Source organism: Ctenocephalides felis, unplaced genomic scaffold, assembly GCF_003426905.1.
Source record: "Ctenocephalides felis isolate EL2017-DRISC unplaced genomic scaffold, ASM342690v1 CF-g0.4_SCAFFOLD_01604, whole genome shotgun sequence".
Classification (NCBI taxonomy): Eukaryota; Metazoa; Arthropoda; class Insecta; order Siphonaptera; family Pulicidae; genus Ctenocephalides; species Ctenocephalides felis.
Window position 1 is genome coordinate 14,218,412 of NW_020537758.1, and position 27,842 is coordinate 14,246,253.

The following is a 27,842-nucleotide window of genomic DNA, read 5'->3' on the forward strand; positions in this document are numbered from 1 at the left end:
AAGCTTTTGTTTTTTGAATTAAAAACTTCATGTCAAAAACCGTTAAAACGATTTTAGCAATTTATTGCTAATTTGTATAACATATAAACCGAAATATCGGATCGATAAGATGGCGGAAGATGTAGAAGATCCAAAATGTTGCAGTATATGTAATATTGATGTTAATGGAAAAAACATTATTGGATGTGAAGGTGAATGCAAAGGTTGGTTCCACAAAAAGTGTGCGAAAGTTACTAATGAACAATATAAAGTTATCAGCACAAGTAACAATATAAAATGGTTTTGTGACATATGCTCAAAAAAAATGAGGTAAGATATTCACATGAAAAGTAATTTGAAAGAAATAGTAAATGAGCTTAAAACTTTAAAGAATGATATTAAAATAATTAAAGATGCAAGATCTAGTTATGCTACAATATGTAAAAATAATGCCACAGAAAATATAATAATAAAAAATTATAAAAATAAAGACATAATAACCCAAATATGCCGCCAATAATTGTAAAACCAAAGAATAAACAGAACAGCTATGAAACTAGAAACTATATTGAGAAAAACATAAATCCAAAAAACGTAAAAGCAAAAGTAAGATCAATTAACAACATTAGTAGCGGGGGGTTAATAATTAAGGCCTCAACAATTGAGGAAACAAAAACATTAGCAGAACATATGATACAAAAAATTGGAAGCGAATACGAAATATATATAAAGAAACAAAGAAATCCGCGACTTGTTATAACAAATGCTCCAAGGCAATATATGGACGGCACAGAATTGATAAATGAAATGATAGAATATAATTACAATATAAATAACACAGATCAAATTAAACTAATATACCAAAGGAAATCACGAAAAACAGAAAATTGGATTACATATATCGAAACATCGGGCAAAACATACGAAAAATTGTTAGAAAATAATGTAAATCTAGGATGGAGGACAGCTCATATAATAGAAGATTTAAACATAAAAAGATGTTATAACTGTCAGGCATATGGACACAGGGCAGTAGAATGCAAAAACAAGACGTTCTGTGCAAACTGTGCGGATGAGCATAACACAAGAGATTGTAAGAGCAAATCTAAGAAATGCATAAACTGCACAAATGCCAATGTAAAATACAAATCAAATTTTAATACGGTGCATAATGCAAATGAAACGGAATGTTCATGTTATCAACACAGAGCCAAAATGGTAAGAATGTCGACGAATTACAATGGACAAATTCAAGAAAATGAATAAATATAATAGCAATAACAAGAAAATAGAGATTAAGTATTTCAATATAAGAAGCTTAAGAAATAAAATAGATGACTTAGAAATAATTATGCATAAAAATGAAAATTGCCAAATTTTAATATTAACAGAAACTTGGATATACCAAGAAGAAGAAGGATACTTTAATTTAAAAATTTTAGAGGTTTTTACAACTGCAGAGAAAAGAAAAGAGGAGGAGGAATAGCGATATTTGTAAGAAATGAACTAAACTGTACTGTCATAGAAAATAATAATAAAAATAATAAAACCTCCTGGAAATAGAAGTAACAAATATGAACCCTGTTATAAAGTTTATTGTTATTTACAACCCTCCGAATAATAATAAACAAGATCTGATAAATTTAATAGAAAAAAAAATGGAAGAAAACGGTAAAAATACAATAATAATAGGTGATATGAATTTAGATATAATTCCAAACAATAATATATCAAATTGTTACAAAGATATTATAGAATCATCAGGATACAAAATAATAAATAATATAGATAGCCAATACGCCACAAGGGAGACTCAAAACACTAAATCAATAATTGACCATGTTATATCAAATTATAAAAAGAAGATTAATATAGAAATAGAAGACACAGAAATATCTGATCACAAAATGATAACAGTATTTATACAAAATACGCCGAGAATCAAACCAAAAATGCATAAAATAATTAGATAGCAGTAGATTAGAAGGATTAGAAAAGACAATAACTTGTAAGTTAGACTCTAAAATAGTGGACCAATTAGAGGATTTAATAAAAATTATACAAGATGCAGCAAAAGAAAATAAAATCAAAGAAACAATAAGAGCCAGAGAAGATACCTGGATAACAGAAGAAATTATTAACTTAATGAAATACAGAAACAAATTCTACAATAATTTAAAGAAATGCAATATAAATGAAGTAAGCAAACATAATGCCATAAAAATGAAATATAATAATATAAAAAAGATATAAAAAATATGATCTACAAAGCAAAAAGACAATACTATTCAGAAGAAAAAAAAAAATGTGAAAGTGACTCTCGAAAAATATGGGAACTAATAAATAAAACATTAGGAGGAGGAAAAAATAAAAACGAATATAAAGAAAATATTGAAAAAATACAGCATAAAGATAAAAATATATTTCTTACAGAAAAGGAAGACATTGCGGAGTATCTCAACAAACATTTTGCTGAAATAGGTATGAAACTACAAAAGAAAATGGATCATTGCAACTATAAACCATCAATACACAGACCTAAAAACAAAATCCAAATTTTTGAATTAACAGATGAGAAAGAAATAAAAAAAATTGTTGAAAATCTGAAAAATAACGCTGCACCTGGCGAAGACAAGATAACAGCAAGAATCACTAAAAAAATAATAAATATAATAGCTCCACTACTTGCTGTTTTAATGAATAGATACATAGAATGTGGTGTATTTCCATCGTGTCTTAAAATGGCTACAATAAAACCAATTTTCAAAACAGGAAACAAAACAGATCCAAATAACTACAGACCTATAACAATAACAAACACATTCTCCAAGATATATGAAAAAGTAATAAAAAAAAGATTACTTGATTTTCTCATTCAAAAAATTGACAAAAATCAATATGGTTTCCTCCCTTCATCAAATACACAAGGTGCCCTAATAGATTTGACTAATACCATCAGTCAGCACCTTGAGGAAAATATGCACACAGTTGCAATTTTTATTGATTTACAAAAAGCTTTCGATACAGTAGATCATGGCATATTACAATAAACTAATAGATTTGGTGTAGAGGGTTTGTCTTACAGCATTATCAAAGATTTCCTCATGAAAAGAGTGGTAAGGACGAAGGTGGGAAATTTCACAAGTGGAGGATGTAACATAACCTGTGGAGTTCCACAAGGTTCTGTATTAGGACTTTATTGTATCTATTATACACCAATAACCTTAAAGACGCAAAATTAAAGGGAAGATACATATTATATGCAGACGATACAGCGATAGTATATGCGGATAAGGATAAAAAAAGACTCGAAGATATTATAAACACGGACATGAAATATACACCGAGTGGCTAACTGAAAATAAACTAACAATAACATAGATAAAACAAAATACATATATTTCAAACATAGAAAAAATACTGAGAACACTAAACTAAAAATTGAAGTAAATAATAGAGCAATAGAGGAAGTGGAAAGCATAAAATACTTAGGACTGATAATAAATGAAAAACTGACATGGACAGACCATATAAACAAAATAAAAAGAAAGATAGGAACATTAACAGGGCATTGAAAAGGATCCACTCTTTCGGCAAAAAAAATAAAATACTAATTCTTAAAACGCAAATAATACCTATAATTTTATATGGCATAACAACATGGAGCCAAACAACTAAAGCAAACCTAAATGACATACAGAGAATAATGAATAAAGCCATAAAAATAGCATATAATTTACCACATCTAACACCCACCAAATACTTGCAGAGAGAAACAAATAATCATTCACTAAATAACATAATTAAAATAGAGAAATGCAAACTAATACACAAAATGAAATTTAACCGAATTAAAACAAGTGCAACAATAGACACAAATCAAGATATACATGAACACTACACGAGACAACACAACAATTTTCACATTGAACGCAATAGAAAAAAGAATTTGAGAGAAAATGTCATATGGAGTGCTACCAAAATATATAACGAATTGCCAGACTATATTAAGATGACCAATGATAATGATAATTTTAAAAGAAAAATAAAGAAGTACTATATGGAAATTGAAGAAAAGAAGACTGAAGAGTTATATATAGATATTATATTAATGAAATAGATATTATAGTCAAATGAAATGTAAATATTATATGAAAACTGTTTTTCATAATCTCTCATACCAGGCACCTCTGTCTGACTGAGATATGAAAATAATGTATATATGTAAATAAATAAATTTATTTGTTTAATTCAAAAAAAAAAAAAAAAAAAAAAAAAAAAAAGATAAAAGATTACTGTCCAAGAATTTCGAAAAATTAAACTAGTAGCTGAAAACGGTATTTTAGTCTAGGGCATAAATTGTATGTAATTCTTGAGAGTCCGTGAAAAAGTCAAATATCATCTTTACTATCCAATTTTTTTTCAAATTATTAATTAAAGTTTTAAGAATACAGAAATAAATTAAATATGAAAACAGTCCAAAGTTTTAATTCTTGCTGGTTTTGAAGTGCAAGGTCTCAAAAATTGTTCAAATCATACCCTTGATTTAACTTTCCAAATAATCCGATAAAATAATATTATAAATCTAGAATTATAACGCCTTCGTATGAACTGCGGAAAAGTTTTATTATTTTTTTTTACAGAATAACGACAGTCTGAAAAATTTTGATATTCTCGAATTTTTGAAAAATAGTAAAAATTAGAACGTAGAGTTCATGCTAATAAGATGTCTATGAAGAAAACCTTGTTAAAAATTCGAGTAAATTGGCCTAGTAAAGCCTGAAAAATGTGGGATCCATATCGAGAAAAATAGTTTTGAGAAAAAAGCGTTTAAAGTTTCGCGTAAAACGAATATGTTTGGGCACAAAAATCTAAAACAGGAGACTTATATATATTTTGAGTTTCTGAACCTACGCATTGAGGCAATAAGTCCTTTGACGATTTATATCTTCGAAAATAATTTAAATTTCCAAAAATCATCTGGTACATATATTCTTCAATAGTTAAATTTATTTTAATAATTATATAGTTAAATAAATGAATTTCTCAAAATTTCCAGACCCCCTTAGAAGCATACATAAGGTGACCATATTTTGTGCATAAAGTTTGTGACGCGGGGGGGGGGAGGTTCCTTTGACGATTTATATTTTCAAAAATAATTTAAATTTTCAAAAATTATCTTGTACATATATTCTTCAATAGTTAACTTATTTTTAATAATTATATAGTTAAATAAAATGAATTTCTCAAAATTTTCAGATCCCCTTAGAATCATACATAAGGTGACCATATTTTTGTGCATAAGATCCAAGACGCGGGGGGAGGGGAGAGAGTTGAGCTAAAAATTTATGTGCACCTTTTTTCGGTTCAATTTTTTTAGTTGAGATATATTTAAAAAAATAATGACATTCAAAACATTTTTAAAAATCACGGACAATTCGGAACAAAACACCTAAAACCGGGACTTTTAGAAAAGATCAAATCCTAGCTTTTAGGAAAAGCTGGGACGCAAGGCGGAAAATCGGGACCGTCCCGGCCAATCCGGGACGTATGGTCACCTTAATCATACTATATATATATATATATATATATATATATATATATATACAATTTTAAATAACTCAATTCTAAATCACTCAACTCAATAACTCTTTGAGTTATTTAAAATTCATACGATTAGTCAAAATTCCTACCCTAAACTTGAATGAACGTCATATATTTCATTTACGAAGTCGCCATCTATTATGAAAATTATTGTATAAATAACACGTATCTTAAATGCAGAATGCAGACATATATTCTACAAATGATGAAATTAGAGAAAATCATTACACAAACACAAAGATTAAACGATATTTGCATAACGCACAATAACATATTTTTATTATCAGGGGTGGTCGGCCTCCTGCTCTTCGTCCAAATGACGATCCGATGCATCGTCGTGATCATGGGCGGATTCGGCGGCGACAGCACCGCCTGCTGCACCACGGACAACTACCGCACGCTGAACACGGTGCTGGCCATCACCACGTACGCACACGGCATGGTCTGCCTGATGCTGGGAATTCTAACAGTTTGGTTCCGAAGATTAAACAGCGATTACACAGTCGGAGTATGCATAGCCGTACTCGTGCTGCTTTCAATTTGCGCGATCGTCAAACCGATCGCCCGGCTAAGGAATCGAGTAGCACCAGATTGCTTGCCCGGATGCCCGGGCTGATGAATTTCCCAAGAAATAAGCGAAATTATAACAATTTCGTTGTGTAATATATTTGACGCTGACACATTTTTTACCCGTGGCGTACTAGATGTGATGTTTGTTTATTTTTCTACCAAGACGCTTGGCGATATTTTAACATTGTGTATAGACGTGTTATAAAGGTTAAACATTGATGTGTATTATATATTTATGCATTAAGACTTTGATGATTTATATGGGGGTATGTTTGTAACGGGAATTTGTTTATAATATAATATATATGCAATATGGCAAACTAAATTTTAAACTTACTGTTAACGCCTTACTCAACCCTGGTATAATTATATATTTTATTACCTTCAGGCAGGATAGCAATAATAACCCTCATCTCTTATTATATAATTTAGAACTTATAATAATCCCTTTCATTGTGATGCATCCTGTCCCTAATGTATCATCATAGCATTAATACATTTTTCTAAGAGCCTAAGTATCAAGGAATTACCGGTACCTGATTGGTCAAATATGTAATGGAATGTGCTTGAACCCACAAAAACGAGCCAATCAGAAAAATCATATAAAATTGTAAAATCTTTATAATTTAGTATTAACTCAAATATTATCTAACTAACATCAGTCTTAAATCAATACTCAACTAAGCCACAAGTCTTAAATCAACATTCAAAGCAATAACATCTAACATATCATCTATAATCTTAATCTTTCATTCAAATATACAATAGTTAAACATTATTATTATTCTTTTATTCGGTCTGATATAGCCACTATCTAAGTATATCTGGTCCTTCGACAATATAAATAAAGTGCAAATGTTTTAATAGAGTTCGGCAGCATCTTGGTAGATCACAGACTTCTTATACATTTTTGCAATCTATCTTATAACACTTACTTTTGTGAAATAATGAACCCCTGCAAATTCAAGCAACGTAGCAATGCAGTAGAAAAAGCTCATGAGGAGAAACCAATCTAAGGCTGTTGCGTAGCGCACTTTAGGCAGATCAGTTCGAGAATCTAAGCTATAATACAATTAACCATTAATATTTTAATATTTAAGGGGGCATTCTAGTGTAGAGCGATAAATTTTAGGTCATTTTTAAAGTGTCATAAAAAAGCAATGAATGTTTTTACTGTCTATTTTTTTTACCACTTGTTTATTAATATTATTAAAATACAAAACAAAAATAAAAAATAAAAATTGAAAAAACTGGCAGCTAATAAAGTGGGTGGTCTCAAAAAATTGGCACCTCAGTCTTGACATGATTTCAGCCCTTCTAGCCATCGGAAATGCAAAAAATAAAAAGATTATCAATCTACAATGATGTCGCAATCGCCTGAACTAGCGGTGAGTAAAAAGATTTTTTTTTACAAATTGGCGACCGTTTGAAAAAAATGTGTTTTTTTTACTGTTTTTTTTGAGTTTCTCGAATTTTTTAAAAATAGTAAAAGTTGGAATTTGGGGATAATCCTAGTTCAGGCTATAGATAGGTCTATAAATAAGACTCTCTGAATATTTCAAGTAAATCGGTCGATTAAAACTCGAGAAATCGTGTCAACAGTACTGGAAAAGTCTGTTCTGAGAAAAACGCCTTTAAAGTTTTGCGTGAAGCCAAACCAGTATGGAGACCGAGTCAGTAAAATGCCTATATCTCCGAAAATAATTCGAATTTTCAAAAACCTTCTCGTACCCATATTCTTAGATAATTAAACTTTAAAAATATAAAACAAGAAAAAAACGAATTTTTTGAATTCTACACTAGAATACCCCCTTAATAACTGATGATATCAAATTATTTACCACATTGATTTACCTGATAGTAGACAAAGTAAGCACAGTTGTTATTCCCAACCCTACTCTATCCGAAGTTGCTTCTCTGTGTAATCAGAAAGAAACCCAAGATAAAACCACAATGAGTATACATGGTACATAAACCTGAAAAATATATTTTTTATCAAACATTTCATTGATTAAAATAATGCACACAAACAAAAGTTTTTGATACACACCTGAATTAGGAAGTATCCTGTGTGCCTCTGCAGATTAAAAGATACTTGCAAGACAGAAAAATCACCTGAAATTAATATTTGATATAAATTTTATGATTCTATTTATTAAAGAAACTCGGCCTATCAAACTAAATTTCTATTCTATAGATGGCGAAACGATTTTCTCTATACATTTCGTATTTGCTTTTAGAAATTATTACTCACTATATAAATCATAGTGTTCGTTCCTGATCTGGCTGGCATTGGCGGCTTGTACTTGACCGTCAGCACCAAACTAGTTTTTACGTAATACCATATACAAGATAAAGGCCAATTTCACAATCAACAAGCCGTTCAACCGTCTCTAGAGAGTTCTTTGAATGAATTGTTCGATAGATTTTTAACTTTCAATTTTAACTAGAATATACGATACTTTTTTATTGTATTATGCGCTATATAATATTTAATATTTTATAAAAATGCAAAAACAAACATATTACACAGATGAATCAAGTATGTATTTCCTTCAATAAATGAATATATGTATATATATTATAATACCAACAAGCAAATTGGCATGAATTTTACTTTTTTCATATAATTTAGTTCAAATTTTGATAAATTTTAAAGAAAAAAATTCTAGAGAAGTTGGTTACGGAGTATTAGATTCAAATTTGTACGCAAGCACCAAAAAAAGAAGAAAAAAAAGAAAATTAAAATAAAAAAGTGCTTTCTTTCATAAACTCCCTAATGCAATTCATCTTCATCACTTAATCTCATTATTTTATTAAACATTATGCATTTGTGGCGATGTCTTTGTCTTAAATTAACCTGACCATGAGCATATTGGCATAAATATCCATCCATGCTTATGTTTCATTCATTCGAGATAAATCATAAAAGAGTCCACGGTTTAATAGTCCGGATGTTTAATACGATTAAAGTATAATCTCTCTGTGTCGAATGTGCAAAATAGTCATCACGTTGCATCAGATATGAAATAATTAAATACTAATGGCATTCTGGAACGTTCTTAGTTATGCAAGGACGTGAGCTCAAACCGCGACACGGACTTACATGTGGCAAATGTGTAAAACCATAAGAGCACATATGTATATTTATGCGTAAAATTATGCATAAATATCTGGCTAATGCAACTGGGATTAGGTTTAAATCCGGATGAACGTTTTGCACACAAAAATCGAATGGGAGCAACTGTAACAAACATGAATGACTTGAACTTACTAAAATTAATGCAACATTTTAGATATGATATAAAGTTCATCTGTCATCGGCACTAAACTTGGATTTCTCTCTCCAAAACTAATGTTACATTGTTCTATTAAATATGCTATTCATGCATTCTAAATTCCATTGTTTAGACAACGGTTGAAGTAACACTCAACGAAAATTTGTCAGTCAGTCAAGCAAATGTTACATAGGGCACAATCTGCACCTAGTTTAAAGATCTCCTATATCTCTTATATACCAGAAGTACAAATATAATAAAACTTAGTTATTTTAAATAGACTATTGCCTCAAATATAATATAACGTACTTTCAGATTCTGGAATTCTTATTTCCAATTTTAGATTTTGCCAAAAAAAATTATTTTCAAAGTTTGCTTGCTCTAGTTTTGCAATTGCAACAAGCTTTAATATCATCTTTGTGAGTTATTCAAAATTTCCTGTATAGCACGAAACTTTCTAATATCTAATATCTGGTAACAAGATATCAAAAGAAAGTGAAACAAAAAGTCGCGGAAGAAAACAATGGACTGAATGGTCTTATTTTTAGTCTTCCAACATAAATCTCCAGTTGAAAAACATGTTATTTTAAAGTCACTTGTTTTGAACCAAAGATAATTGTTATACACTAGTAAAATAGAATTAAATCACAAAAAACAAAGTGTACAGTAAAAGTGATAAAATAATTAAATTATTTACTGGAATAATAACCACTAGGCTAATCTGACTACATAGAAATTTATGACCTTAGCCTTCTATTCTTAAGATTAATTGTACTATTTTAAATTGGAAATACGTATTTCAGTCAATATAACATAACAGATATATCTAAATTACCAAAGTTTTCTCTATTTTAATACAGATTTCCACCTTATGTTTTAAGCTTTTGTAAACGCAAAATTTGTCCCGGATTTAATTCTTTTATCCCGGATTTTCGAGAAGTATAGGTTTAAATTTACTTTTTGAAATTATTTGATAATAAAATTACAAGACAACAATTATGCTTATATGAAAACAATAAGTTATGAAAGAGATGCCGAATTAAAAATTCCAAAAGCGGGTTAAAATAGCATCTAACATTAATTAATTAAGCTAACAAAAATGAATAAAAATTATGAAAAGGAACCAACAAGTTCTATTTTTTTTTCAGGATAATAAATAAGAAATTAGCACAGAAATTTATACAATGTATAACGCGAAAAAACATATAGATTGAAAAATATGAGATATAATAACATGATAAGTAAAATAAAAGTATAACATATAATCGAATAAAAAGTTCTTACTAACACTTGATGACAGTATGTTTTTAATAGCTCTTTTCATACTTATCTAAGTTAATTGAAACAAATATATATATGCAAATAATATTATATTATGATAGTATAATGATATTCCCAGAATAGGTGTATACAATTTGTATCTTTATGTAAAAATCAATGTATGTATTTAAGTCAAATAAAGCAAATTTTCAAATTAAAAAAAAAAAAGTTTTTACTAGCCCGTTCTGATTAAAAAATTGATTCATTCTAGACATATTTTACATATTTTAGACATCATTAACATGCAGTGTAAAATTCTCCAAATGGACATATTTATATACCAATTAAAATACTCATTGTGAACAGAGTAGTTAATTAGTTTGAATAAAAAATAGAGTATTGTAAACAAAGCAGGAGCCGAATGTAATTGAAACGTTTTTCGTAAACAATGCTCCATTCGAAATGAAATTAAATACCTACATTCATTATTCTAAGTGTTAAATTACCTTCTCTTCTCGTAAAAGTGAAATTTCTGTAAGGGGCACTCATCAGATCGAATTGTGATAGTGTCATGCCCGAAACGAAGGTCACAGAGTCCGCGTTTTGCCATTGATATTCCAACTGCTCTCGCGTGTAAGCATCTGTAAAAAACAATATGAAGAACAACTAGAAGAAATATTTTAATTGGAATAGAAATTTTAATTTAATTAGTTTGAATTAGGAATAGTCGGTTTGGGTATACTGTTATTCTAAATATGTTATGTAATACTAATGCCTATGTATCATATACAGAATCAGAATTAGAATTGTGTAAAAACAAATACAAGTAAATTATTTTTATTTTAAATTTATTTATTTCTGATTAATTTACTATGTATAAAACTTATATTTTTAAAAATTATAAAAAAATCTTTCTAAAATTCTTTTTAGAAAACAGTTATGTATGCGTTCTCTTAAATTTCCTATTTACCTATATGAATCTTATTGGATTCTCGTTGCATATCGGAATCATATTGTATAATATATTACATAAAACCCCTTCATAATCTGATTCAAAATTAATAGTAATTATTGAATTAGATTATTATTAATTAGATCAGATTTTAAATTTATAATTATTTTCCTGATAACTTTCAGAACTCGATCTGATAAAATTTCTGAACTCGTGTATTATTTAATAATAATGTATTTCAATTTATTTAAATTCTAATATTTTTTTCATTTAATTAACTAAGTATCAAACCTATATTCCTGTTTATTATGAAAAATTGTTTCTAAAATTAATTTAAATTTATATGGTTGATGTAGTTATGCAGAAATTCTCATAGATTTCCTATTTACCTATATGAATCTTATCGGAATCTCTTTGTACATTGAAATCATATTGTACTATAGATTCCACAAAACCCCTTCAAAATTTGATTCAAAATTAATAATAATCATTAGATTAGATTATTATTAGTAAGATCAGATTTTAAATTGATAATTATTTGCCTGATAACTTTCTGAACTCGATCTGATAAAATTTCTGAACTCGTATAATTTAATAATTATATACTTAGTTTTAAAATAATTCAATTAATAAAAAATGTGGTTAAAATTTTTATTACTTTTTATAAAAAGTGCAAAAATTAATTATTATATATAGATATAAAAATATTTGAAAATGTGCAATGTGTTTTTTTGTATATGTAAGTAAAGTTTAAATCTGTAATTTTTAAGAAAAAATATAATTTTACTAATTATAAAAAAAATCATATAATTATTTATGAACTTTGTGAAATTGATGTTACCAATCTAATTTTATTTAATGGCAAATACTCAAATCTATAATAATATGAAATGTTTCTTTAAAAAATGTTTGTATGTATCGAAGTTATATTCCGTAAGAAAGAAAAATTTAATTTTACTAATTATAAAAAAATTAAATAATTTCTTATGGGCTTAATGTTACCAATCTAATTTTATTTAATAATAAATATTAAAATCTATAATGTTATGTTCTGGTAAATAATGTTTGTATATTTCGGCGTTATGTTCCGAAAGAAAGATCTCAAAGGTGAAAGTTCCAATCCATCGTGGAATATTATAATAAATCATATGTGTTAACAAGTTTTTACAGAAAAAAACATCAAACATACCGGTTATATAGGAAGATGTAATTTTAAAATTCGTTTCAAAACTGCTTTAAGAAGATTCAGCCAAACCAAAATAATCTTCATCATTTTAAATCTTACAATGTTTTATGTTCTACTTAAAATACGCAAAAATCTTTTTCCCAGCATTTTTTTCAAATGTTTTTTAGACTTAAATCTATCACGTCTAGCGTCTACTTCTATTTATCTGAAACCCAAGATTCGAGAAGCTACAGAAGGATTTTATCGTGCGGAATCCTATGCTTTTAACTTTTTATATAAAAATCAGATCTTTTTCTAAAAGCATTCATGCATAGCTCTACACTAAATCATACAGTTTAAAAGATATATATATATATATATATACATATATATATATATATATATATACAAAAAATGAAATTATGACTTTGGAGTTAGTTTATTTAAATGTTTGTGTAAAGTTTGAGGTTTTGTTAATAAAAATCGTTATAGCATTTATTAGTATCTCCTGAGAGTGCTTACGAATAAGAATGGGTTTTGTAAAAAATACGTTTTCTTTTATATTTTAAATATATTTTTTTATCTTTTCTATCGAAATGATCGAGAAAATATTGATAATTGGATTGACTTACAGCTTCCTAGGATGAGAGGGCAGCTTTGGCGATCCATTGGGAAATTGCGCAGCTCCATCGGACATTTGGCCTTGATCGTCAATCTGGAAAGCAATTAATATTTTAATTAAATATGAATTACAGTACCTGTGTGACAACTTCGGTTTTTGGTGTCATATGAAATTATTTTTTTCACAACGTTAAAATTTCAAATTTCTGAGAGAGCCTTATATTGATCCATAGAAATTGCTAAAATTGAAAATTTTATATTTTACCTCATTGAGTATAAAATATCTCCATCTTGAGTTATTCTCAAGAGTTTGTTTGGAACTGTGATTGTATGAACGTATGAATTTTTTCCATTGTAAAAATAGGTATCAGGCCTCCAAATCCGTTCTAGCATCTGTAAGAATAAAAAATTTCAATATACAAATAAATACTTATATTTAGTATGCATATATTATAATTGAAACAATGAGGTAAATTATTAATGATACTTGATCAACCTAGTTTTAATTTTTTATATACCTATTCAAAAATATTTTGCTGATTAAGTTATTATTAAATGGATTAATAGGATATTGATATATTACAGATTTATATATATATATATATATATATATATATATATATAATATGGTTATTAATTATGGTTTCCGCAAAAAATAATAAAAATAAGCTAACGCACAAAATTTTTATTTCTACATGGTCAGTAAGAAATATTACATATTTCACAGAAATGAAGTAATATTTTTTGCAAGCAGGGTAATGAAATGAGCTTAATGATATTTATATAACTTGCTGAGTAATGTGTTCCAGCAAAAGCATATACATCTGTGATGTGCAAGAATGGCAACTTTCAAGTCTATATGCGGAAAATTTTTATAAGTTAATAAATTTAATTAAAACAACTGGGTAATGCGATCTATTTCAAAATTATTTTAATAAAAGTAATTTAAAATTAAATAAGACAAAGTGATGATGCATATTTAAATGCATTGCTGTTGCAAAAAGCGAAGAACGATAACGTCAGAAAATGAGTTTTAAAAATTTGCCAGATAATTTGCTAGTTTGTTGCATATTATGTAAGTTTTTATAAACAAAAAATAGCAATATACAAGAGTGGTCCTTAATATGGACATTTTCGACTTTCCTTGCTCCGAAGGGCTCAAATAGTTCCAAATTGATAAAAAACAATTCTCTGAAAGTTTTAGCTCTTAATAATTTTTTTTAGATATAGCGCTATTCAATAAAAGTTTTGTATGGAAATAGCATGAAACGTATGATTTATTTTTAAATAATAATTTTATAATTTAATTAATTTTAAACATTGATGACACCAACATTAATTTTAATTTAATACCCTTTTTCACAGTTTCCAATGTTTGATTTAATCTATAATGATTCAATTACCTTTATACTGAGTGACAGTGATTTTATAGGACCAAGAAAGCTCAAACGAGTATCTCGCCAATATTGCCGAAAATAACAATCCATTGAATATTCCTGCAAAAATTATAATTAGATGATCTGAGGCAAAGTTTTTAATATTTGATTACAACTTACCATGTCTAGTTCTGAAACTGGACCCATGCTTCTTATCAGCATATTAGTTTTCACTAAGGTTGCTATTCCTGAAAGAAATGGAAACTCATGCATAGTATAAACATAAAGATATTTTGATAGACATCAGTTTTAAGATTTATCTCTCTGAGTTAAATGATTAAAAGTTGTAATTTATTATTATGTTCATTTACAAGTAAAGCAAATTTTATTTCTACTATTTAGTTTCCTTCCCATTTCCCGGATTATTCGCAGGATGCAAACAAGTACATATATTCTAATGGTATGAAACGGCACACGTCAGTGCAATAACGCCTTTGTTTCTTGCGAATCGTTACTCAAATAACAAACATCAAACACGGAGACTGAGGATTTGGTAATCTAATATCACAATGAGATAGACCGAGTTAGACAAGATACTAACTAATGTGAATAGATTTTGGTTTGTTTTATCATTCAATTGGAAATTAATTCGAGCTGTTGGAAATCAGTCAGTCGACGTAATTTGTGAACTTGGAATTGATGTATAAAGGTAATAAAAAAATTCTAATTTATCTTTTTTAATATCCTACTACCGCATGACAATGGAAGGCTGAAAAGAATATGGCCATTGGATTTTGTGCAAACTAACTAAGATATATCACTGGATTATCTTATATAATATCATACTTATTTAAATGTACAATATCTTATAGAAATTATTATTGTATTTCTGATTGCTAAAATAAAGTAAAAAAATAAAAAAATCTCTGGGTAAAGAAATATCATTTCTTTGCATTCAAATTTCTAGGATGCGTTGGTTTATTAAGTGATTTAGAAACGTATATAAATATGCGAATTTTATAATATTATTTATATCTAAAATATAAGAGAATATATTTAAATTATTTTTTGCATTTTTTACAAGACTGGACATCTCAACTCAAGAATAATATAAGCAGAAATTCCATGTATTAGGTTGTCAAATATCTCCCTTCCGCTTTATATATATATATATATATATATATATACTATTATATATTATATAATATTACTTTGTAAAAATATATGAGAGAATACATTTGAATTATTTTTTACATTTAAGACTGAACATCTAGAGTCAAGAAAAATATAAGCGGAAATTCAATGTATTACTTTGTATTAATGTAAATAAAAGTATATAAAATTCCTTTCGTAATATTGTAAATATTAGTTTTATAACCCTCAAACCGATAAAACACCTTTGCAAGCTTTTGCTAAGCATAATTCTTGAGATCTTTTCAACGACACGATTTTGTAGTTAAAATTACATAGCAATTGGTAATAAATGTGGTTGTTAATAAATGACTTTTAGCAAGTAATCTTTTTTATAAACATTGCCTATGAAAAATATATATTTGTTACAAAGATTATGAATGTGTAAATTCAGTAGATATAGCAATGTACTATATTCTAAAATTCTATATTTGCGAATGACAAACAAGAATATGTATATGGTTTTGAATAGAGCAAGATTTGGTGGTACCGATTTTTGCGAAATTCTTCTTAAATTGTAAGTCATTATTTTTAAGATAATATTTCATAAAAGAGATTTTCAGAGATAAAAGTCTCATTTATCAGATTATTGCAACCATTCCAAAACCGAGAACCAAGTAGAAGATTTTTAAAAATTGCAAGAGTAGATTTTATGATTAACTTAAGGATTTATTTCTTCTCAAATGTATTTTGAAAAAAATTTGAATAATCTTTGGTTTTTATAAAAACTCTTTCAAAACTATGTTTAAATGATAACAAGTAATCTTTTTTATAAACATTGCCTATGAAAAATATATATTTGTCACGAAGATTATGAATGTGTAAATTCAGTAGATATAGCAATGTACTATATTCAAAAATTCTATATTTGCGAATGACAAACAAGAATATGTATGTAGTTCTGAATAGAGTAAGACTTGGTGGTAACCGTTTTTTGGAAAATTCTTCTTAAATTTAAAGTCATTATTTTTAAATTATTTATTTCATAAAAAAAGATTTTTAGAGTTAAAAGTCTCATCCATCATCATAAAATGGAAATCCATTTAATTAAACAGATTATTGCAACGCATTCCAAAACCGAGAACCAAGTAGAGATTTTTAAAAACTGCAAGAGTAGATTTTATGATTAACTTCAGGATTTATTTCTTCCCAAATGTATTTTGGAAAAAATTGAATAATCCTTGGTTTTTATAAACAATCTTTCAAAACAGTTAGAACTATGTTTAAATGATAACGAGTAATTTTTTTTATAATCATTGCCTATGAAAAATATATATTTGTTATAAAGATCATGAATGTATAAATTTAGTAGATATAGTAATATTCTAAAATTCTATATTTGCGAACAAAATATGTATGTATATGTACAAACAAGATATGTATATCGTTTTGAATAGAGCCAGACTTGGCGGTAACCGACTTTTGCAAAATAAAAAAAACAAAATTTAAGTCATTATTTTTAAATTATTATTTAGTGAATGAGATTTTCAGAGGTGAAAGTTTCATCCATCACCATAAAATGAAAATCCGTTTAAACAGATTTTCGCAACCCATTCTGAATCCATAAGCACAAGAATAAAAAACCGGGCTACAGGAGTAGATTTTAAGACCGAATTCAGAATTTTCCGATCAAATACAGGATTTATTAATTTCAATTTTTTTTTTGTTTTTATGGATTTATTCGTTTAAATTCAAACAGTTAGAACTAAGTTTTTGATGACTTTTTTAATATTATTATAATAAATCAATAAAGAAATTTAGTGGATGCAAAAAGTAAAATTGGTGTTTGATTATGATAATATCCATAATAAATATTTATAAATGAAATAATTTTTTCTATTCTGATTTTTGGTAATTTTTTTTATATCTACTTTATTCTGAGCAACAAAAAAAATCTGAACAAAAAATGAAGCAATTTTCTTTGGATCAAGTTTATTATTTCCACTATCCAAATGGTGCCCAGACCGATGTTTATTTAAATTTCAACAGCAGGTTAAGCAAAAGTCTCGTTCAAAGTATGTTGTGGATTTGTCAATATTGGGAATACTTGAGAAAAGTGGTTTCCGGATCGTTCTCGTATCGCCGAAAACCGCGAGTTTATAATTAAACTTCTATAGTACTTTGCTGGTGGTGCCGATGCGACTTGCTGGTTTTATTTGCATCGCTTGAGAGGAACTCATTTCGCATTTTGATACTGTTTGATTACAATTCTTTCTATTAAAATGAGTTACATTTGCATATATATGACAGTTTGTTTTGTATAAAATAAATGTATAACTTCTATTCTAATTTTATCGGTATATTAACTTTTAGGAGAAAAAGTTTATGTTTTGGCTACAATATTCAATTAGCTGATAAATTATCCAAATTTTATACAATTACCGCATACTATTCCCACAGATTTAAATATAATCATGGTATATCTTCATTTTATTGCAGTAAATAAATTAATTACGGCCAATAAATGTAGCCTTGATGACACCAGGAACTGATCTTACCTTGGGACTGTGTCGGCAGTTGTGATTTCTCGTAATTTTTTAATAGGTTTTCCAGAACCATGGTTATGTTACGACTCACTGCATCGTTGGGTTTACCACGTTTCTGTCTCTCGGCAATTGTCAATTCTGTGGGATCAGCCTATGGGAAAAAATAAATAATATGTTGGATATTAGAAATATATAAAAAATGTTTTGAAAAGTATTAGAAGGACAAATTGCTCTATTATATTAGTCCTACATCATCGATAACTGTAAATTTGTATACTATTTTGTTTACATATTTTTTATAACATATTACATTTTATGCCTATGGTATATACTTTTTCTTTTTGTTAATATGTCATTGAAAATATTGCAAGGGAAACATCACTCTACGTTTTGATTTAATTCAAGTACACGTTAATCACACAAAAATCAATACTTTTAAAATCCCCTACGTATTTCCCTAGACATAAGTATGTGCAATAAGTGCTTTTTTTCAAATTCTATGTCCCTCGCAAAAATGAATATGGTGAAGTTATTTTTGAATATTTTATTTTGTGACTCAAATATTTGCTAAATCACTTTTTACAATATTATAACTTTATTAATTTTCAATCGACAAAAAAAAACATAAATTATGTTTCTAGGCAGTTACATAGTTGTTACTCCTTTAAGTATCCATACGATTTTAGGTCTGTCTTATCGCATTTGTGATCAAACCTTTAAAAATTGTTTTTTTTTAAATATAAATATATTTCCAAAAAAAAATCAGAACAAATAATGACATTCTGGAGTTTAAAATGAGTTGCTCTTTATTTTGAATTTCACTTCGATATTTAGCTTTGAGTTTAAAAGCTCTTCAATATATTTAAATTGCTTTCTTAACTATAAAATTGCTATATTGTGGAGACTCCATGGAAAATACAGATTCACAGTTTTGTTCAGAAGATTATTTTTTTGCATTTAGATCTGTCTTATGGCATTTATGAATAAACCTTTAAAAATTGTTAGGTTTTTCTTTTAAATATAAATATATTTTCGAAAAAATATTAAAACAAATAATGACAATCTGAAAAAAATATGTCCTTCTTTTTAAACTTCTCTTCAATATCTAGCATTGCGTTTAAAAACTCTCAAATATATTTAAATTGCTCTCTTAACTATAAAGGTTCTATATTGCGGGTACTCCTTGGAAAATATAAATTCACAGTTCTATTCAGAGAATTCATTTTTTTAATTGTCAGTCAAATATATATTATTAGGGATTTAAAAACGTTGAAACTTCAGTTTTTATAATTAAAGGAAATAAAACTATGAATGCAGTATGGCAATTGATTAGTCAAATTATGATAACTGAAAAAGTATCGTAAATATAAGTGTTTTTTCATATAAGATAAAAATGATTTGATAAAATAAAGTTTTTTGGGTCTTCTTGTAAATATTATATTAATAACACATCTCATATATCTTGCAATATTATTTCATTTTCAAATTATATTAATCATGTAGTATAAACTTTTTTTAAATTTTTTTTTATTTACAAATATAATAGCAATCAGAATCTTATTATTCTTATATAGCTACTGAGATGAATTTGAACTCAAAACTGAGTTTGCAAATGTGGCTTGTTTAGGAAACTCTCCAATGAGAGCCCTTATTACATGTAATATAAAATTGCACGATGCATCGAACTATATTTCAAATATTATTATTTACAACCGCTCAAATAAATTTTATATCATATACTTAACTAAGAATTTATTATCATAATTAAATATTATAAAATGTATTTTTATTAAATAAATCTCGAAGTTCAAACAAAAATAAACGAAGCCAGATAAAACAAAACGTTCCATCAGTTTTCTCTAAAATATCGTCCAGTTTCTTAGTAAATATTAGAAAATATGATAGCACGTTAGTCTCTATTTTATCTGATTTATCGTCGTATTTGCTTTGATATCAGACGAAACAATTTAGCAATATAATCGAGGCTTTGTTTTTTGCCTTACCTTCTTAAATTCGTATACATAAGATGAGCCATTTGATATAATCTGGTAATTTGTCAACGGCGCGGTTTCCAATTTCACTGCTCCGAACAGAATACTGAAACAGATAGTATACAAGAAATAAATACACGAGACGAGATAAATACTCACGATATATAACTACAAAAGACAGATGGGCGAGAAATGCCACTTGTGCAAAAGTTTTATTTAAAGAGGCAAATAATGTCATTTGAAAACGGTCTGGAGGAATGGACACAGTGCGAGATATTAGATATAAAATAATAATGATGCTTTGAACGGAATGTAGCAAAAAGACTTAAACTTCCAAACTTGTAAGTCGAAAAGCTTCATATAAACCTTAGTTTCATTCACCAAGCAGCATAACGTAAAATAAACTTTCCTGACAAAGTTATTCTAGTGCCCAGCTATTTATACATGGCCGGTCTAATTATGTAGCTATCTTTGTGAAAAATAAGTTTTATTTGAAAAAATTAACCTATTTGTTAAAATATTAGGTTGTCAAATATCTCCATTCCGCCTTTTTGTATTATAAACCAAGAGCAAAAAAGCGGAAGGGAGATATTTGACAACCTAAGATTACAAAAACATAAAACAAATTATTAGTACTCTATTCTTTCATAGTAAATAAAACTAATAAAAAGTTCGGTTTATACAAAGAAACTTAGCAAGTGAAATGTAAGAACCTAAAAAAATAAAGGTTGGTTTAATAGATCAGAGACCAAAATAAAAACAAAAATTAGTTATTAAAAATAAAATTGTATTGACAAAATATTTACTTAAGTCTTCTATACTTTTAGAGTCCCAGTCTGGCTCTCGATGCACAAATTATTATTAATTCTAGTTTAATTTAAACCACGTCTTTTATATAAATTTGGCCGTTTTTAAACTTTGTGTGTGGTTTTGGTATTTTTTTTTAAATAATCCACTAGAAAGAGTTAAACTGGAACTCCAAACGTATGAAAAACTTAGAGGTTTTTCATAATATATACATAATTTTGGTTTTGTCTTTAACAACGGGATGGGTGCCTTTTCAAAGTTTTGTTTTTTTAACTATACACCTTTCACCATGTGTATTATTATATATATATATATATATATATATATATATATATATAAATATTTATTTATTTATATATATACATATATATATATATATATAAATTATTTATTTATATAATAATATATATATATATATATATATATATATATATATATACTCGTATATATATTTATATAGTTTTCATCCTTAAAGATTTTGATCATTATTATTCTGAATGTTCGACTTGCACATGACGACATATGAATCGTAGAGAAAAATACAACACACATTTTCCATTAGGAATTTACATTGGAAACCGTATATGAAAGCCAAACAAAAAAAGTAACAAGGAAAAAGAAATGATTATTTAGAGCAATGCCATTTTTTCTTAATTGACTTTAAGTCTCAATATCGAATTATATGAGTGATTAGTAAATATATAATTATGATAATGGAATTTGTAGTTGAAATTTTGGATTACTAATTATACTAATTATTATACAAATAGTTGTGTCTATTTGCTCGTATAACACTTGTATATTATAAAAATAATAAAACTATTCTCTATATTTTATAAATCGTCAATAATGCCAGTATTTTATGGAATTTACTCTAAACGATCAAAGTTTTGATTTGCTAATATTATTCTAAGTTTTTCTAATGCTAATTCTTACCATAATTATTTATTAATTATATAACTCAAAGAATAGCAATAAATCATGGCATGTTACTTTATTATTTCCCTAAATTGCCTAGAAACTATACCCATTAATGCTATTAATCTTAATTGTTCGATAATCAATAAAACAATATACGTATATAAATTCTTGTAAGCACGCCACGGTAATAAAACTTTAATTATATAAATAATTAGGCTGGAAATAATTTGATAAATGTAACCTATTATAGTAGCTTAATTAGTCTTTATGCAAGTCATTTGATTCTTCTTAATAATTAATTTGTTGATGTCAACATTGAGATGTCGATCAAAATTTTAAGTTACGCCATTAAAATTTGATACAGATATAAATATACCTTATAAAATAATATTTAATTTATACCTAAAAATTTAAATTTGATTGCCAGTCAAAACTGAAAATATTTGGTGATAGTCATATAAATAAATCACCTTCTTATGCAGTTGTAGATATAGTTTCCGATAGATTTATAATGAAATAAATTATGTAAAAATAATCTACAGAAATGACTTGAATAGTATCTAAATAAAAAATTATAATATGTATTTAAAGTTAAAAAATTTGATGTACTAGGATCTGGTACTTCAGTTTTTTTAAAGCAACTATTAGTTCCACCAGAAAATGTAATGAAACTGTGATGAAAATAATTTTATTAAGAAAGTTATATAGGTCTTACATACATCAAGGTTGGGACTGGTCTAATATAAAATAAAATAGGAGACGACATTCCTCTCACAAACTTAGTAAATTTTCTTCAATCTGAGGAAGGGCGTGAGTGACTAGTCCTTAAAGGGATCAGATTCAAGGATATTCGACAACTTCTGTTCAGAAGGAATGAATGATGGTAATATCATACTGTTGGAAATAAAACGAAACGAAGATAATGAAGGGACTGATGTCTTTTTTACATAAATCATGCCATTGAGGTTAAAACTACATTAATTAAATTGAGTAAATTTCAGCAGATAAAAAATATATTTCAATATCATAAACCCTCGGTATACTAACTATTTTAATAACTGGACAAGGTGTAATTTTATTTTAATAAATTTAAAAATAGCTTCACGAAATATTTAAATCAATTATTTAAACATTTTCATTTCCAAAATTTTAGTTTTCAACTATATCAAAATACAAATGTGGCTCCTATATCAATTTATTTTTTTCCAGGGAAGTTGATACTGGCTCTCTATCTATTATCAAAGAAGAAGCATTCAGTTAATAAGATTTTGATATTCAATGACACTTCTATTGGCTTAATTAGTTATCTGAAAGCCGGTTCTTTTACGCTTTTAATGCAAAAAGAAATATCAGAAAATGACAGAATTCGAGTAATCAATATACTAATATTTTTCTAGGAAACGGAATTAGATTAACACCGTTGGGGATTCTGAATATTTGATTTATTCAATACGATATCATAAATTAAATGTATTGGACATATAAGATTTATAAAAAAATATTAGTAATGCGAATTAGTCATCAGTAATACAAATATGAGCACAAGTTAGTAGGAGTTTTATAAGTACTTACTTTGGTTTTAAATTTTGGCATTTTTTGTACGAATAAAAATAATTAAATATTCATAATTATTTGTCGTAAAACATCAGAATACATAACTGTATTCAGATGACTTTTTAGAAACAATTCGATCAATTTATACTCAAATCGATTCCCTATCTTTCTTTTATACATCATTATTTATGCATAACGACAACCTATCTAGTTTCATAATAAATCGTTTTCTAAAAGACCAATTCTAATAAATCCTTTAATACAACATTCGACCGACTGACCGGTCAAAAGAAACAGTTCGTTTGAACCCCATATAGCTTTTCTTTTCCTTTTCACACTCAGAAGGTTATTTCCCAAATAAACTATTCTGACAAATTGTGTCCTCTACGAAGTCCTCCGAGCAAACAAAATATATCCATCCTGAATAAACATATATCAAGTATTTAATGTTGGTGTCGTAAACTCATAATCGGCAGTCACGTTCTTATTTATATTTTACCATGGCAAACTGAGATTTGATATAATGAAGTAGACAGAGTTGAACCAGAAAATATATAAGCAACCAGTAAAAAAATTTAGTTTAACTAATATACAAGATAATTGCCACTTCAAAGTTAAATGTCTGATACTGTGACAATTGCTACTTACTTATATTTTACACTTATATAACTAATAATTATTTTTAAAAACAGAGCAGCGATTAATCTATATATATATATATATATATATATATAAATTCTGCTTTCACTTGTCTTTATAAAGTTTGTCCATCGAAAGCATCCCGAACGAAACTTTTACAACTCTAATGAAAATTTATTACAAACTCACCTCAGTTCAACACAATCATTAAGTAGATAAAATTAATCTGATTGGGTAAAGATACGAGATTTCGAAAATATAAATAACAAAAATAAGATATATTAAACATTTGAAAAATCGAATGTGTAATTTTTTGATAATTTTTTAATTGATGATTGGATTAACGTAAGAATTACTCGAAAAATCACTACAAGATACTGTAAACATAACATTTCATACAACTGAAATTGCTGATATAATTATAATTGATAATTATCAATGCTTGTTTTAATGTAAAATTTAATATTTAAAAATACATATACATAATGTCGCAATCAAACAAAGATAAGTTTGTATATAGTCAGTATGTGTGGGAGTGTACGAATAAACATTTTCCTAATTAATTCTATTTTGAGATGAAGTGTAGCAATATCGCCTAGATTATCCTTTATAATTCTCCTTAAAACTAGGTGCTTCTACTGTAACAGGATTAAAATTTAGTAAATGCAGTTGAAATAGATACAGCAATAAGAAAGCAGAAATGAAGGCAATTACAAAATATTTGAATGTAGGAGATGCTTAATTGAGAAAACGACACACACACTTATATATATATATATATATATATATATATATATATACAACTACGTCATCGATCAATTTTCTTCCAAGAAGCTCGATTTTGAAAATCTCACTATGTTCTAGCATATTTAACGGTAGACTGACAATGAGATAATGAAATAATAACCTGCAGAAACTGCGAGTACAATAATTAATAATTAGGGAACGAAAACGGTCGATTAAACCCAGGAGAGTCTTCTATTCCTACAGTGTTGTAGTCATTCATTCGACATTATGGCGAGAAGAGCGCCTATTTAAACTTCTCACAATCAGAATAGTTCGAGGAAATTGAGAGCTGGTATAATGAATTTTCTCAAATAGATTATGGACATATTAAACTAATTCGAATTTCAGAAGATTTCATATTTGTTGACATAGGACAATAGTACAATCTGGAACAAATTTTGCTCCAATGTGCGAGGGTAACCGAAACAAACCAAGTGTGACATATGAAATAGTTTCTGACGTTTGTGAAATAATTTACACTAATAAAATTCTAACCCTGTAAACCCTTTACTCCGTATGTTTTTTCTGTTTTAACTCATTTTCCTTATCGTTTGATTTTTATTTAAGAACAGAGAAGGGCTACACGTTTTGGCAACTATCATCATCAGTGCGAGTGACCACTTCATACCATTTAAGGATAGCCTGAGGTTTTCAAACTATATTTTCATTCCTTTTATTTATTTTTTTGATCATCAAATTGTTCATAAAAAAAATCTACAACTAGTGGTGCTTGACATCATGACTTAAGGCAAAATTCTGGAACTTATCGTACCGAAAATGAATTTTTAACTTCCCGAAGGAGAAGTTTATGTTTTCATAAAAAAATCCGATTCGCTAATTTATGTTTTCTCGACGTTTCAAGCCATTCTGAGTCGAATGAGACCAAATTTGGAAAAAGTATGTGTGTGTATGTGTGTGTGTGTGTGAACAGATTTTTTGCCGTAAATCGACGTTTTCTCAAAAATGGCTGGACCGATTTCAAAAATTTAAAAGCCATTTGATGAATCTCGATGAGGATTAGCGTTTATCAATTTTGCGCGATGATCAGCCAAGCCGTTTCTTTGTAAATAGCAGAAAAGTGAAAAATATTTTGTCCACGTTTTAGCCCGCAGTTCTGAATTGATCTTGAAAATTCAAAAACCGTTCGAAAGATATTGGTTGGGAATCGACCTTATTAGTTTTTGGTAGAGATCGGCCGGGCCGTTTTTTTTGGAAAAAAGTGTTAAAAATTTTTTTTCGACGATTTTTATTATTATTTTTTTGACGGTAGATACCATAGTCTTCTAGATCATACTAAAATATTACGGCTCTACGACAATTGGTTTAGCTTTAAAAATTCGTCAAAGCAAAAATTGGTATCGTTTTTTGGCATTTGTCAAAATTAGATCTTTCATCGACGTTTTCTCAAAAATGTCTGAAACGATTTCAGAAATTTAAAAGCCATTTGATGTATCTCGATGAGGACTATCGTTTGTCAGTTTTGTGCGACGATCTGCCAAGCCGTTTCTTTGTAATTTGAAAAAAAAGTGTTAAACTTTTCATCTACATTCAAGCTAATACTACCGAATCGATTTTAAAAAATCAAAAACTGTTCGAAAGATATTAGTGGGAATGATACTGATTAGTTTTAGGTCAAAATCTACGGAGCAGTTTTCTTGTAATTTACTGTTAAGTAAATATTTATATTTATTATATTTTAAATGACGAGTCTGTAAACTTCACTTCATAAATTGCCTATTGTACCCACGTGTATTATATACAAGGCATTCAAAATTAAGCTTTATAACTTATATTGTTACCTCTTACTTGGTTGCATTTAGTCACCAAGGAAACATAAAGCCTAAATACACTCTGTACAACAAAGCGTAAAGAAACCAACGAAATTGAATAAAGCATTTACCAACCCTTCAACCCATTTGTGGGACGCAAGGGTGTACATTAAACCGCCCTTCGGAGCGTCTCTCTTAGCCACCTAAGGCGAGTCTATCCAAGCCATGTTTTCGAGTAATTACTGAAGGAGATAGGTGACGCATTCCAATACGAAATGCTTAGGACAGCGATTCCTAATCGACTTCGGTGAAAATTTACTAAAGTATTGGAATATTACATTCATAAGAGCTAATATGCCGCCTACGAAAATGTAAAATGTCAGCTATAGAAATAAAATCGTAATATATTAGAAAAACCTGCCAATATGTCATATATTTTCATGGTGCTCTCGATTATTGGGAGTATATAATCAGCATAATACAAAATAGATAATTTTATTTTAAATATATACTTATCACAAAAATTAAAACATTTTTTTAATACTCGAGTGGTAAGTTTTCTATAAATCATTTTGTTTTTTAAATTTTTCATGTAACCCATCAGTCACTTCAATAATTTTGTACAATTTTAACAGTACATATTCAGTTTTTACCATACTGTATCATATTTCTCATTAATTATGTTATACATTTTAGATGATTATTATATTATTTTTACATAAATATTTCCAAGTTGAAAAATCAAGTTTTTAGAAATAAATCATATTGCTTGCTTTCCAAAGTTAATTTCACATTTCACATACATTATATAATGGTATCATGTCGCCCTAGTTTTAGAATCTCTATCACCACGTTTGCTTGCACAATAGCAACAATAAACTCTAATGTGAGGA

At 27.6% G+C, this 27,842-nt stretch overlaps 1 protein-coding gene across 1 annotated transcript in view; it reads right to left on the reverse strand.

The window, feature by feature from the left end:
• Window positions 1-5,866: 5,866 nt before the first annotated feature.
• Window positions 5,867-27,842, reverse strand: part of LOC113373398 (gamma-aminobutyric acid receptor alpha-like) — a 40,355-nt gene continuing 18,379 nt past the window's right edge. The window contains 11 exon segments of the mRNA XM_026613699.1: window positions 5,867-6,037; window positions 7,089-7,215; window positions 8,008-8,129; window positions 8,204-8,268; window positions 11,198-11,332; window positions 13,441-13,523; window positions 13,695-13,822; window positions 14,833-14,925; window positions 14,986-15,053; window positions 18,495-18,633; window positions 20,486-20,579. Coding sequence (XP_026469484.1) covers window positions 5,867-6,037; window positions 7,089-7,215; window positions 8,008-8,129; window positions 8,204-8,268; window positions 11,198-11,332; window positions 13,441-13,523; window positions 13,695-13,822; window positions 14,833-14,925; window positions 14,986-15,053; window positions 18,495-18,633; window positions 20,486-20,579 — 1,225 coding nt within the window.